At 50.9% G+C, this 15,735-nt stretch overlaps 1 protein-coding gene across 1 annotated transcript in view; it reads left to right on the plus strand.

The window, feature by feature from the left end:
• LOC144938121 (transmembrane channel-like protein 1) overlaps positions 1-12,099 on the plus strand; it is a 91,780-nt gene extending 79,681 nt beyond the window's left edge. Inside the window, exons 19-20 of the mRNA XM_078865828.1 lie at positions 173-428; positions 11,840-12,099. Of these exons, the coding sequence (XP_078721954.1) occupies positions 173-428; positions 11,840-12,099 (516 nt within the window). The remainder of the gene's footprint in view (positions 1-172; positions 429-11,839) is intronic.
• Positions 12,100-15,735: the final 3,636 nt, after the last annotated feature.

Raw genomic sequence — 15,735 nt, forward strand, 5'->3', positions numbered from 1 at the left:
TCATAGAAAAAGGGAATTTCCAACACTGGCTCAGAGCTGTAAACAGGAGATGAGCACCAATGCTTTAATGCTCGTTTGAGCAGCAAGGAGACGCCGAACATCATTTTTGTTTTGACCACCGCGGTTCGTGCGCCCCCAACGCCCTCCGTCCCTTCCTGTTGTAACGTCTCAGCAACGCGACGACGAGAAAAACAAAAAGAGCAAGGCGGCGGGACTCATGGAAGATTTCGAGGAGGAGCAGACGAACGTGGACGTGAAGAAGGGGGCAGAGGGCGGTGCTGCGATGGGAGCGGGAAAGGGAGGTGGTGACAAACCGGCGGCAGCGGCTGCGAGCGGAGAGGCGGAGAGGGGAGCCAAACACGGGGCGGCTGCTCAAGAGGGACCGCCGGCGGCGCAGGGACAGCAGAGTGGACAGGCAGCAGTAGCAGGTGCGTGCGTGGAGACCAACCCACTCGCTGCAAACAAGTGGATTTAACAACAAAGACGCCCCGTATAGCCTTAACAGACTTGGGGCAAGTGCTGTTTGCATACCTGTCGACCCCTTATCAGTGCCTACCTTATTACAGACCAATTCAGACCTTGTTGGTCACCCCGTGCCATTATAAATGTCAACGTTCATCCTACAAAGTCCCATCACAAGGGAGAAACACAAACAAATAGACACAAATTATGTTACAAAACAGTTTTACGTATTAATTTTGATAATTGGTCTGTGATCCTGCATGCTGATGCTGTCCCACGACTTTTTTTATTTGGCCGTATTTATTTGTTTTGCCCATATTAAAATGGCTGTATGCCGTATGGACCTGAAAACCCCCAATTTCCCTGTAGAAGAATATTGGTAAACCGTATGGGTTGACAGGTATGTGTTTGCGATAACCTATGAAGGCCGGCATGGCAGATGAAGGGGGTGGGTGGCCAGCACCACACCCGACCGTCTTTGTCTCCCCGGTGGCTATGTTTACACACCACACCAGGTACTTAGTTGAGGCTGAGTCGACCAAGGGGAGGCCCAAGACCGGTTCAGATAATCGCCACTGGTGTTGGTGGCCGTAAGCGGGAATCGAACTTGTGCAACGGGGTTCGTAGCGTAGTGCACTAACCATTACACTACCGCTTCCCACAACACATTTTCTCAACTATTTTAGTTTGTTGGTCTAAATTACAACATCGCCACGCATTCAGTTATTTTGAGCCGATGGCGTGGAAAAGGCTGTGAGCTTTTGTCCATTCAATGCTGCACGCCTGCGTGTGTTGTTAAATCAAAACACAAGCATGCTGACGAAGAAGTGAACACTGGGGTATTCTTACAAAGAGGCACAGCGAGTTGTCACACTTCTCAAAACACTAAACATGTTAATTGAAAACATCCCTCTTAATTTTGAAAGCAGCAGTGAACATGGTTTGCTTGACAAATATGTTTCATATCGGCATTTATGCATTTCCATTTCAACTCCTAAATAAATACATCTATAGCGGTATATTAATGACTAGGATTTGTTTTTGATGGAGTACCCTTCGTGCCACTGCATCTCAGAGCGATGTTCATGCGATAAGTGACTTGCATCACATCTCAAACATTTGAAAGGGTACCCCCAGTGGCAGCTGTCCCTAGGAGGCACAAGGCAACTCGGCACCTGGCCTGCAAGTGGGCAGTAGTCGAGCAGTAGGGGGCAATGATTGCTATGTTTAATTCCAGGCATGCTCACAAAGGTGTGTGGATACTTTAAGCTATACATTATTTTCTCACTGCTGTTTGTGACCTCTCCACTGACCATGGCGTAACATGTGTAGAGGTGTTACGGGAGGGCAAACAAACACACTGGGCGTGGTTATGCCCGTACGCGAAGAGATGCTTACATCCACGTCCGCACCGTTTAGCCTGGGGGGCTAATACGGCGCTGGGATCCCCCACGGCCCCACCCCTCAGTGGGGGAGATGCTATATAAGGCAAGCCAGTGGCTAGGTTGTTTAATTTAGTGTGTTCTTTCTCCCTCTTAGCCTGCGTACTTTACTACGCGTCTCTTCGTACTCATTGACATGTAAAACGACACATAACATTTCGATACTTTGCTAGGTTGTTTAATTTAGTGTGTTCTTTCTCCCTCTAAGCCTGCGTACTTTACTACGTGTCTCTTCGTACTCATTGACATGTACATTTTTTCTCTAACCCCTCCCTCTCTCTGCCTCCGCCCCCCTCTGTCTATTTAAGGCCACCCCACAGAGACGATCACCCCTCTCTGTACCTGTGTTGCTCTCTCTGTGTATCTTGGTGATATCTGTCTGCTTATATGTCTGTCTGTGGTTTTCTGGTTAGATTTTGTGTCGCTATTTCATTATACCCGATGATGATTGCTTGTGTTGCAATCAAAACGTCGTATGCTATTATTTAATTTATTATTTTATCTTTATACGTGACTTTACCGAAAGAACCAAAGAATAATTCCTGCAGTCACAAAGCTCCAAAATTAAGAATATACACTGTGGTTAATAAATAAGTGTGCCTCCGACTACGTCATCCAAGTCTCATTGAACCTACTACAACTGGCGTCAGAAGTGGTCTTCTAAGGATGGATACGAGACAGACGGCTCGTACCAGGGAACCGGGGGAGGAGGAAACCTCGGCCGACTCAGAGCCCGAGATTGCTGAAGGTGAATCCAAGCAACCGGGGCCGAGTCCACCCACACCGCAACGGCAGGACGGGTGGGGACCGTCGGCTGACGGACTACGGCTGGCTCACTCCCGCCTGGCGGAGCTACTCTACGCGGCAGCCGCCACGTTGGAGGAAATCACTCACCTGGGGGCTGGAGGAGCTGCACGGGGCAACGACGGACGACACGCGACGCCGGTTCCCGCCATTTCAACGGGGCTGGAAGTCGGATTTGCCGCCATCAGTACAGTGGGTGCTGAGGGCGGGGCCGGGCTATGTCAGGTGACCGACATTCGCCAACCAGAAGCCGCCACGTCGTCAATAGCGGCCAGCGCGTCACCAGCAGAGCGACCGCCGATGGCGCCCGCCCTTCCCGCCGATACTGTGCGGAGTGGCGGGAACGACGGGGCGCGATCTACGGCTGCGGACGCCGCGTTCCAGCAGCGATTACCGCCCCTCAAAGAGTTTGTGGGGGAAGACAGTGACTGGGTAGCCTTCTGAAGACGGTTCCTCGCTCACCAAGAAATGTCACAATGGACGGATGACGAAGCACTAGGCGCGCTACCGGCGATGCTCGACAGTGACGCCCTTGCTACCCTCACCTCGGCGCCAAGAATGGCGTGCGCCATGCTGCAAATGGCGCTTCAACTCCTGTCTGCAGTCTACGGACCACCTTCTGACTGCAGACAGCTGTTCTATGATCGCCAGCGGGGCACCAAGGAATCGCCCCTGGCATACCGCACAGCTCTCCTGGCCCTGGCGAAGGCGGCTTTCCCGCGGATGGACGAGGAAGGGGTGGACGCCATGGTGGCAGAGAAGATATTGCTGTTGGCGGACGATTTGGACATTGTCGTCTTGGCGCAAGATGACACGGAGATGTGTTCCCTGCGGGCCGCGTGGCACATCCACGCAAACTTGCTGTCCCAGCGTCGCAAGGCCAGCAAGGCGGCGGCCAGGCATACCGTGGCTGCAACCACCCTCCCATTGGAAGAGGTCTGTGCTGTGGGTCACCCGATGGAGTGGAGATCCGGGGGACGACCAGCTCGGGACGGACCGAGCCACCAGGATCAGCCCAAGCCGTCTGGGGCGCTCACGCGCTGCTACAACTGTGGCCTCCGGGGCCATGTGGCCGGACGTCGCGCCTCTACCCAAGCCTCACCAGGAAACTCCGGCGAGTCGTGGCACCCCACATGTTTGGCCTACGCACACACCTGTGACACACTCACTCACTGCAATGAACGGGGGTCAAAAATCGCCTGTCATTGCGTCGAAATGTTCCATGATGGGGAGGGCATTCCAACCAGGCCAGTGGTCTGAGTTGGCCCATCGCGTTGTTGCCGCGTCGGCGGGGTCGTCGGTCGTTGTGGGACATATTGATGGGGTTGAGGTGCGGGTCTTAGTTGATACGGGAGCATCGGCAACTATTGTGTCCAATTTAATTCATAACATTCTCCCCGTTCAAAGCCGTCCTTTGCTCCCCGTTGATGTTCCATGCTATGCTGCTAATGGGGGCTCGCTGGGCATTATCGGACAGATCCGCGCGCAAATTTGTATTGGGGACATCAAATTATCCGGCCCGATATTGGTCTCCTCCTCGCTGGCGGTTCCGTGCCTGTTGGGGACGGATTTCTTGGCCAAAATGCCAATTCGTATCTTGATCGACCAGGGTTGCATCGAACTCCCGTCGGGCCGACGTATGATGTTCTTGTCCTCCCTCGCTACTGTCCGTACGGCATTTGCGACGGTACAGGCGCTGGTTGCGAGGACAGTACGCGTACCGCCAGGAGCTCAGATGCTCGTGCCTCTTAGGCTGCGTCGACCATTTGCTAAGGGGATTGGGGATCGGGGGGTTCTGTTGGGACCATCTAGGGCCGGGGTCAACGGACCTGATTTGATAGCGGCCCAGACCATTGTGAAAGGGGACGGGGACCCCTTCATAGCGGTCCTCAATGTGGGGTCGCGAACGGCTGTGGTTCCTCAAGGGACTGTGCTTGCGCACGCGACGCCGGTACCCTGTGAGGAACCGGTCATTGGTCAGGTGAGCACCGGTCCTCCGTCGCAACCGCATTCGGACCATGATGAGGGGTGGCTGGATGCGCTTTGTGCGGGATCATCGGACCTGTCCGACTCACAGCGTGAGAGGCTTCGAATCCTCCTGCGCGAGTTTTCCGACGTTTTTAGTCAACACAAATACGATATTGGTTGTACTAAACTGCTGCGACACCATATTGACACGGGTGACAGCGTGCCAATCCGCCAAAATCCTTTTCGGTTGAGTCCCGCCGAAAAGGATCATGTCAAATCGGCCGTAGACGACATGCTAGCTGCGGATATTATATCCCCTTCTACCAGCCCTTGGGGTGCGCCGATTGTCTTAGTTAAAAAACACGACGGCTCATTGCGGTTTTGTGTCGATTTTCGTCGGCTGAACAAGATTTCCGTAGCCGACGCACACCCGTTCCCTCGGATGGATGAATCGCTTGATGCCCTGGCGTGGGCGCGGTTCTTCTCCACATTGGATTTACTGTCAGGGTTCTGGCAGCTCCCTCTGGCTGAGGAATCTAAACCTAAAACTGCTTTCCGTACGCCGCACAGCCTTTTCCAATTTAACCGCTTGCCGATGGGGCTCCATTCAGCGCCGGCAACTTTTCAGCGATTAATGGAATTGGTCCTGGCTGGGTTGCAATGGGATTCATGTTTGATTTACTTAGACGATGTCATCGTCTTTAGTAAAACATTAGATGAACACCTCCAGAGGTTGCGTGCTGTTTTCCTCAAAATGCGGGCTGCTAATTTGAAATTCAAGCCCCAGAAGTGTCATTTGCTCCGCGAATCGGTGCGGTATTTGGGTCACATTGTCGGACGCTCAGGTATTGCCACAAATCCCGCCAAAACGCAATGTGTCAGCTCCTGGCCGACTCCCACCTCGGTGGGGGAGGTCAGGAATTTAATTGGATTCGCGTCATATTACCGATGGTTTGTCGCTGATTTCGCAACAATTGCGAAACCCTTACATGCCTTGACATCAAAGGGGGTCAAGTTTCACTGGGGACAGGAGGAGGAGGCTGCTTTTCGCTCTCTCCGGGACACCCTAGTGGGGGCTCTGCCATTGAGTTATCCTGACTTTACAAAACCCTTCTTGCTCGATACAGACGCAAGCAACACGGGCATTGGGGGCGTGCTTTCGCAGGTTGTTGGGGGCGTAGAGCATGTGGTAGCGTACGGCAGTCGGGTGTTGTCTCCGGCGGAACAAAGGTACTGTGTTACCCATCGGGAACTATTGGCAATCGTTTACTTCATTCAGCAATATCGCCCATATCTGTACGATCTTAATTTAGGAGCTTTCGTGACTGCAGGAATTATTCTTTGGTTCTTTTCGGTTAAGTCACATCTATTATTTTATTTTTAGACGTGACTTAACCGAAAAGAACCAAAGAACATATCTGTACGGTCAACATTTCACCGTCCGCACAGATCATGCGGCGCTGCAGTACGCCTTGCGGGTTCAACAGACATCGGGACAATTGTCTCAATGGTTGGAGATTCTCCAAGATTTCGATTTTGAGACTACATATTGTAAGGGCGTTCCCCACATGAACGCAGACGCTCTGTCGCGTTTACCGCCCACCTCCGAGTGCGCTTGCCTCCTGGGTTCGGGGCATTGCAGACCTCCGAATGTGATCTCTGATTCGGTCCTTGCGGCCGCCGCTGATGCGCCTTCAATTGCGGGTCCTATTGAGCAAGAAGGGAGGGATTCTTTGCTGGGGTTGTCTGTTGCGGAGTGGGGGCACCTCCAAATGGAGGACACCTCCCTCCTCGCTTTGCCCCGTCGCATCGGGGGAGTTGGTCGGGGGGCGGAAAATGTCGACTCGTGGGGGTTATTCCAGGGTCTTTTGATGCATTGGGATGGGAGATCCCGCCGCCACCGGCTGGTGGTGCCTTCCGCATTGAGGGGTAGAGTGGTGTGGCCTGCGCACGAGCGACTCCTTCACCTGGGGACTCGCAAAACCCTTGCCATGCTCCAGCTGGATTTTTCTTGGCCGGGCATGGCAAGGGACGTGGATGATCTTTTAGGGTCGTGTACTCAGTGCGCGCAACGGAAGCCACCAGCGAGGGGGTCCAACCCACCATTGCAGTCTATCAAAGTTTCCCGGGTTAACGAGCTCGTCGCACTTGATATTCTGGGCCCATTCCCCGCTACACCTAGGGGAAATAAATACCTATTGACCGGGGTAGAATATTTTACGTGATGGCCTATGGCCTGGCCCCTCGCCAACCAGTCGGCAGCAGCCATCGCGGAGGCCTTTGTCCAGGGCTACGTCCTCGACAAAGGTGCTCCGGAGCGGCTGCTGACCGACCAGGGTAAAAAATTTTCTGGTAAACTTCTACACGAAGTGTGCGAGCTCCTGGGTACGAAAAAAATGCGTACCTCCCCATATCATCCGCAAACCGACGGGATGGTGGAGCGTCTGCATCGGACTATCACGTCCATGCTGTCCCAACAGGTCTCTGAATCCCAGACCGATTGGGACCTTCATATTCCGGGGGTTTTGGCGGCCTACAGAATGGCTCCTCATGCGGCGATCGGATTTTCGTCCTTCTTCTTAATGTACGGCCGCGAGGCTAGCCCACCTGTCGCGACTCAGCTGCAGATCTCCACGCCGCATGCTAAATCAAAATTGACCGACCATGTCAAATTCAACATCGCTAAATTGACAGAGGCGCGGGAGGCGGCCATCCAGAATTCAGAACTCCGCCAGAGGGCGAATGAGAGGCTCAGGCTGGGTCGGGCACATGTGCTCCAGTGGAAACCAGGTGACAAGGCGTGGTTGCACTGTCCCCAAGTACCACTGGCGACCTCGTCTAAGCTGGTGCGGCCATGGTGGGGGCCCGTGGAAGTGGTGCAGGTCTTGCGGCCACAATGTGTACGTGTCCGATGGGGGAAGCGTCGGTGGTTCGTGCACCCCTCCAGGTTGAAACCGTTCGTTGCGCCCCATGTTCCTAGCACACACACACATGACCAAACATGTGAGGGGTCCACCGACTCCCGGAGTCCGACTTCGCTGCTTTCGCCTGACTTGCCACCGACTGTTCCACCTCCAGGTGCACCAGGATTGACGTGCTCACGACCGCCAACCCCTCCCGGGGGGGTAGGGGGTCGCTCATCGGCGAAGCCAGACACTCTCGCACCCGGACTGTTGACATCCACCACTGGGCCAACCGGGGCTGCCCCTTGTGACGGCCCCGCTGCAAGAATGCGCGCCAAAACGCGCAGACTTTTGTGAGATCGGCCGCTTGTGCGGCCCTTGCGGGGGTTGCGGGGTGGGGGGGGGGTCCTGGAAATTGTATATATGTTGTTTTTTTACGGGATGGGGTATTTATTCGGGGGGGGGGGTGCATCGGGTTGTTGTTGTTGTTGCTGTTGTTGTTAATTACGCGAGGCACACAAGGGGTTGGGGGGATGCATCTTTATTGTGATTTTGTTGCAGCCGGAACGGCTGCGGGCTGTACAGGGGGGGTGATGTAGAGGTGTTACGGGAGGGCAAACAAACACACTGGGCGTGGTTATGCCCGTACGCGAAGAGATGCTTACATCCACGTCCGCACCATTTAGCCTGGGGGGCTAACACGGCACTGGGATCCCCCACGGCCCCACCCCTCAGTGGGGGAGTTGCTATATAAGGCGGTGAGCCGGAGGGCTCGGGGTTCAGTGTTCAGCTTAAACCAGCGAAGCAAGAAGACCGGCTAAATAGGCCCTGGGACTCCCCTGGATTGCTGTCCTTCTCAGGACCGACCAGGGCAAGCCAGTGGCGTGGCCCCGAGAGCCCAGAGCCGATGTTCTTGTAAGAGCCGGTCTGGGGACTCAGGGTGCCATAATCCCAGATTAACCAGAGCTGGGTCAGCTAGCCTCCCCTAGCCCTGTAGTGGAGGACCTAGGAGTAGGCTAGCCGGGACAGAGATTGTGGGATCTCCCTGTTAGACGGGTGAAGGGGCCGATACCCCTTCGAGTGTTGTATATCTCGGCCTGTAATATACACTGTGGTTAATAAATAAGTGTGCCTCCGACTACGTCATCCAAGTCTCCTTGAACCTACTACACATGCTCGAGCATGCCTAGGCTAAATTTCGATTTAAAGCTTTCGTGACTGCAGGGATTCATCTTCTTGGTTCTTTCGGTAAAGTCACGTAGAAGGGAAGTAATTAAATAATCAAAATAAAACATAATAAAATAATTCTCACGACGTTTCGGCCACAATGCAAGCAGCCGTCCTCAGGTGAAGAACAGGTATGTCGAGAAGACAGAGTCTGAATGACAACCCCAGGCTTGGAGCGTCTTTTTAAGCTGGGTTGGAGGGGGGGAAGAGCGCCTTGACAAAATAATTTGCATATCAAGAGGAATTTAGCATATATATAAGCTGGGTTGGAGGTGGAAGAAGAGCACCTTGACAAAATAATTTGCAAATCAAGAGGAAATTTGAGACCGACGCCATCCAGACTGCCACTCTACGCCCGACCTTATGGAAGAGGTACGTAGATGACACTTTTGTCATCTGGCCACATGGCCGGCCTGCTCTAGACCAATTCCTCGACCACATCAATTCCATACACCCAGCCATCAGATTCACCATGGAAGTCGAAAAAGATGGCAAGCTACCCTTTTTGGATGTCCTAATTAAAAGGAGACCTGATGGTTCAATGAGCCATTCTGTCTACAGGAAAGCCACCCACACGGATGCTTACCTAAAACCGGATTCCCATCACCATCCATCCCAGAAGAACTCCCTCATCAAGACTCTATACCATAGAGCCCAATGCATCTCCGACCAGGAACACATTGCCAGTGAACTCAAACACGTACGCCAAGCTCTTAAGGCTAATGGTTACTCCGACTACACAATCCGCAAGGCCATCACTCCAACCATCAAGAAGGATCCTGTTGAGGAGCCTATCAAAACCATCACCTTACCCTACATTGCTGGGGTCACAAAAAAGATCTCCAAAATCCTGATTAAACACAAGATCCAGGTCCGATTCAACACAGTACATAAAATCCGTGATCTGGTCCCGTCTGTAAAAGACGTGGTTCCAGACATACAGTACCCTGGCGTCTACAAACTAAGTTGCCTCTGTGGTAGCAGTTACATTGGAGAAACCAAACGACATGTCTCGGATCGCATCCGTGAACACAAAGCAGACCTGAAACACGGTAGGACAAACACCTCAGCCGTGGCAGATCACTGTTACAATTCAGTGGGCTCACATGACATTGACTTCTCCAAGACGGAGGTTCTCTGCAAGCCATCTGGCTACCATGAGAGATTCGTTCATGAGGCGATCCACATATACAAACACAGAGACAATTTCAACCGAGAAGATGGATTCTGGCTCAGCAATCATTGGAAGGACGTAATAAACCATTTCGGATCTTAACTGATTGTTGTTCACGTTTACGGTGACTTGCAGACCGCAGTCCACTCACTGGCATTGACTGTGTATCTTGTGTTCTCCACAGGGAATGCATTATTTGCTCCGCTGCGGGTCTCCTGCTTCTACATACTATTAACATTCCCTCCCTTTGTTAATGCTACCCCCTACCCCCTCCCTTTGATACTGCTAATCCTGCATAATGCATGGGCATAATATGACTTTGAAACCCCCCAGCCCACCTCCTACGCATTTTCCATAAATATGCTAAATTCCTCTTGATATGCAAATTATTTTGTCAAGGCGCTCTTCCCCCCCTCCAACCCAGCTTAAAAAGACGCGCCAAGCCTTGGGTTGTCATTCAGACTCTGTCTTCTCGACAGACCTGTTCTTCACCTGAGGACGGCTGCTTGCGTTGTGGCCGAAACGTCGTGAGAATTATTTTATTATGTTTTATTTTTATTATTTTATTCCCTTCTACGTGACTTTACCGAAAGAACCAAGAAGATGCCTAGGCTAATTCTGGGAATTTTCAGTTCATGGGCGTGATGTCTGTAGGATATTACTGTAAATGCTTGGTACGTCTGAAGAATGCTTGCAGGATATATCATGCACGTGCCGAAAATTAACCCAATTTATATAGATGTGAGGTTATCTTGCTAAGAAACACTTCATTCTATACGTTTGGTTATTGTGAGTGAAGTAAAAATTACAATCCTTGTAGTTATCCTGCACCTCTGATTAGTGCTGTTGGCTACGTGTGGTGCAAAAAAGTTCAACATACATATGTGCAATACTTTTCCAGATATTACCACAAGCTGGCGGATGCATAGTGATGAAAAGTAGCAGTGTTATTGTACAACTTCACATTCGAAGAGCAGTGAGCTGTTATTAATGTTGTCTTCTGAGGATGTAATAGGTGTAACATATTGATGAAGCAACAATGTGGTGGTAATTGTGGAAATTATGGCAACATTAATGTGCTTCATAAATTCTATGTCAGTCAACCTGAAACAATTGTGAGTGACCAACACATATAGGGTCGCCACCTGTCCAGGTGTGACCCATAAATTACAGGAATTTGCATAATTTGTGTGTTGGGTCGGAGGAATCGATTTGTACTGAGATATTGTGGTTTTGTGTTGAACTTTACGACAGTTCATTGCAACTGTGAAATATGTGTGGGTTTGGCCATGAAAAGAGATGATAAATACTTTTTGATTGTTGTCTCTTAACTTTTAATACAAGAGAGCAAATCTAAATCACGTAATTTTGTTAATCACAAGAATGATGCGTGCAGTTTTATAACAACACGCTGGGTGGTGGTAGCGCACACCTGTAACCCAGCACCGTGGAGACAGCGAGGTTTGGTGGATTGCACACATGTCATGAAATTCCCTTCGCATGGGCGTCGAGGTTGTACGTATGTACGTATGTTGAACTTCTTTCGCACCGTACGTACCCAACTGCTAATCGGAGCCATACCCTGGCTTGCCAGGACGTGGCAGTACAACAAATGAATTAATCGCCACCGTTTTCCATCTGTACGTGTATAGTGTAACCCCCCCTCCTCGTTGGTATTGGTTTTCTCTGTGTACTCTGGTTTCCTCTCGTGTGTAAACATTCATTAATCAACAGGAAACATGTTAATATACAGATGACCAGAGCTTGGGCAATTATTGGCACTGGACCACCGCCTGGCTGCCATCCAGCTCGTCTGTGGTTTTCTGCACCTCTGACGTTGCCCATCCTGTCATCTGCAGGCAGAGGTCAAAGTCAGCCGAACGGGGCACGAGCCACGCGGGGAGAATCGGACTTTCCGCAGGGGCCCCCGCAGCCAGGGCGTGGGCGTGGAGGTGGATCCCGCCACCCTTACCCCCGCTACGCGCACCCGCAGTATCCGTACGGTTACCCGCCCTACGCACACCCAAGCATGATGTACCCTCCGTGGGGGGGCGGCGGCATGCTCCCTGGATATCCCCGACCTCCACGCGCCATGATGAGGGGTGGCCCTACCTATTGACGGCACTCGTTTGGCGACGCACATGTACATTCGTGCTGTGAAAACGCATCAGAAAACTAAAGCAGAACGTAAGGAGATAGAGGTGGCAAATGTTACATTGCAAAGTGCAAAAGGCCTAAGTATTTTTTTTGCATTTTATCCTTGGGCCAACCACAGTGGTCATAGTAATGATCATAATAATAGCTTAGATCCGTTACCGACGGCACAAGTGTCATTTGGTCAGCCAGGTCACTTGTGCATGTACGACGGTTGGAGTGGCACGCGCGTGAGACTAACTCTCGCTTGTGTTGACACTTGTTTGTACCAGGAAGTCCAGTTTTATACAGGGAGCAGAACAGTAGAATTTTCAAAAAACTCAAAAGAAATTACTCCCGAGCACAGGGGCTCATGTCTACATCCTTAGCGTATTCCCAAGCTCACACACACACTATGAAGTAATGTTAACTCCGCCACCGTTAGGCACCAAGGTTAATTTGATGACAGCCTTCTAGATCATCTTCTTGATTCTTTCGGTAAAGTCACGTAGAAGGGAAGTAATAAAATAATAAAAATAAAACAATAAAATAATTCTCACGACGTTTCGGCCACAACGCAAGCAGCCGTCCTCATGTGAAGAACATGTATGTCGATAAGGCAGAGTCTAAATGACACGTCTTAGGCTTGGAGTGTCTATTTAAGCTGTGAGGGAGGAGGAAGAGAGCCTTGACAAAAGATCGTCGGAAGTTCTCCCCACATCGGCCAAAATAATTTGGATTACACTGGGGTTTCACACGCTCCCCTCCAACCACAACCCCTACACAGCACTCCCACTCGTCATCACGAGCTGACCTCGCACACACTGCCTCCACAATTTCCTAGATGGCGCCTCACGCCAACCTCACCACAATTCACTCGATGCTAGGCACCACACAAACAATTCACAACGCCCGACAGGAAGCACAATTCAGTTCTTCATCCTAGTCCACAGCAAAAGGGTTCCACGTCAGTTGCACTGCCTCACCCTTGCCACAGGCCGGGCGCTGGAAGGCAGCGTTCTGCTCTCTTTGCTCGGCCCCACCCTGCACCAGTTCTTGCCCTTGATTTGACCTTGGCCTCGACCTTCACCGTACTCCAGTCTTGACTCAAGGACCCTGGTGTACAGCACATGAAGCTAAACTATTAAACAACACGCTGTTATGCAGGATTGTAATCACGGTGTCAAGCTTATAAGTCCCCATTGTGCTGTTGAGTCCACTGCTCACCACACACAGCAGCAGTGAGACTATTTCGGGTGTTGCTGGTAGCGCGGCACCTCCACTCCGGACTGTTGTTGGTGTCTCCAAATCCTCTGCCTTGTTTGTGCTCTGAGTTCTTCTTTTATAAACAGTCCCTATCCAATGGGAGAGCGGCTCCACCGTTAGCTGTTAACACCTGGCTGGTTTTATAGTTGTGCTCCAAGTGAGTACTTTACACATGCTTCCAGTCAGTCAGCTGCTTGATTTGAAAGTCACGTGATGTAACTGTCGACTGGTTCTAGATTTGAAGCTTTCGTGACTGCAATGATTCATACTCTTTGGTTTTTTCGGTAAAGTCACGTAGGTTAAAAAATAAAACAAATACATTAAATATCGACGGAAGCTTGTATTGCCTCCGAAACGTCGTGATTTAATTTATTTGTTTTCTTTTTTAACCTACGTGTCGACTGGTTGCCAGACTTGCTCACTTGCTTACACTCCTCTTCCACTGGCATCATCACGGTTGTTCCAAACCATACTTTTATTCCAACATAGTGTTTCAATAAGTCTTACGTACATCACTATTTCCCACACTTCCTTCCACCAAAATCCTATAGTGAACACTACCACGAACACCTTTCCTGCTAAATATCCTATTCCTTGAACGCCTCTCTCCCATCTTCTATGTTCAGCTTCCCCACCAGACCAGACTGACTCAAATCCCTCAGTCCATTATTTTTATTATCTCCTTACTCGTCCCACATCCTTGGTCACCCCATGTCCCTCTCTTATTTGTCATTGCTCATTTCAACCTCAATCTGCGTTACACCACCTCCCCTGCCAATCTCCTCCCTCCCTTCTTTCCCCACAATAACTCTTCTGATCCCGAACCCCTTCTTCAGCTTGCATGGCATGCGCCTCTACCCCATCATTACAGTCATCCCATATCCCAAATATCGCGGGCGCCACGGTGGCTAGGAGATATTAACTACCTCGTCTGGTATACAGGAGGTCGTGGGTTCAATCCCGACCCTGACGCCTGTATTTGGAGTTTGTATGTTCTCCCCGTGGTCACATTGATTTTTCTCTGGCTTCTCTCGGTTTCCCCTCCACATAAACGTGCGTTTATAGAGTATTCAACTGCTATAAATGTCTACGTGATATGCCACTTCTTTGAGATATCATTTGGGGCCAGGTCGCTTATGGAAACGAGCTATCTAGCTCAGTGGGCCTGACCTAATTAAATAAAAAGTTTTAGTTGTATCATCCCCTACCACCCCTCAACGTGTCATCACCCTCATTATCATTGTCATCCCTCGCCATCGGCATCATCAATTTCTATCATCGGTGACACCATCCTTGAAGCGCGGGCCACAACACGTGCAGACTTGTCCCTTTGCTGACCAGCCGATGAGTCATTCCTCTTCCACACGTGCAAAGCAAAGCCTTTGCAATGCTTAGTTTTTGCAGCCAACAAATTGACTGGGTGGCAGTGCTCAGTTATGGCAGCCACGTCTCTGTGTGTCGTCACGGTCGACAACCTGTCCATTCTTCGAGTAGTCGCTGTGCCGACGTCACAAGCAGCGGAATGGGGCCACCAGAAAATAGTGTTCACTTGTGTTGCACTTAATACGATTGTAATGCAGGTGTGGAACATAAGTGGTGGCGATGTTTCTGCAGAGTACTTTTGCTGGTTTTGGCAACAAAAGGCTTTGCTTTGATTTACACCCCCCCCCCCAACCAAAATAAGTCTTAAAAAATCGAAATGTGTTATAATAAAGCGATTTAAAAAAATGCATATTCCCTTTTTTGTTGATGCAGTGAAATTCCAAAAATCAGCATCGATGTGGGGGTGCCACTTTTGGCGAATCCCGAAATCCGCTACGCACCACCGCAAGAACAACTAATGTCAGCAACAGTTTGTGTAAAATTGCAAATTTTTAGGTGTTATCAGCCACACGACTCCAGAAATCGGCAAAAGATTATCAGATCTCAGAAGTGTTTGATCGTACTGCTAAATAACAAAAAAAAATCATTTTGCAAACTTTAGGAGTTTTGTGGGGGCTGACGTCCACCTCCCTGCTCCCCATGAGCGGGCGGGGCGTGACGTCCACCCCATCCATTCCCCCCTCTTCCTCTTTGGTCGCCTCTCGCCGCGCCCCCGCCGATCGGGTGATCGGCCCTCCGCGCCAGCGCCCTCTTTGAGGGACATCGCTACTCGGCTGGCTCACCACCGCTCGGGGTTATCTTCCCCACGCACACGCACCCCACCACACAAAAACGAACGCAGAGGCGTGCACGCGCGCGCCCCTGCAGGTGCGTATTTCCCTCACAAAGGCTGGCGCTAATCAAAACGGCAGTATGAATATGCGCGTGCACCTCAGGGGGTTAAACCCTAATCCGCTTGCACACAAAGGATAAT

Source organism: Lampetra fluviatilis, chromosome 21, assembly GCF_964198595.1.
Source record: "Lampetra fluviatilis chromosome 21, kcLamFluv1.1, whole genome shotgun sequence".
In the NCBI taxonomy this organism is placed as follows: domain Eukaryota; kingdom Metazoa; phylum Chordata; class Hyperoartia; order Petromyzontiformes; family Petromyzontidae; genus Lampetra; species Lampetra fluviatilis.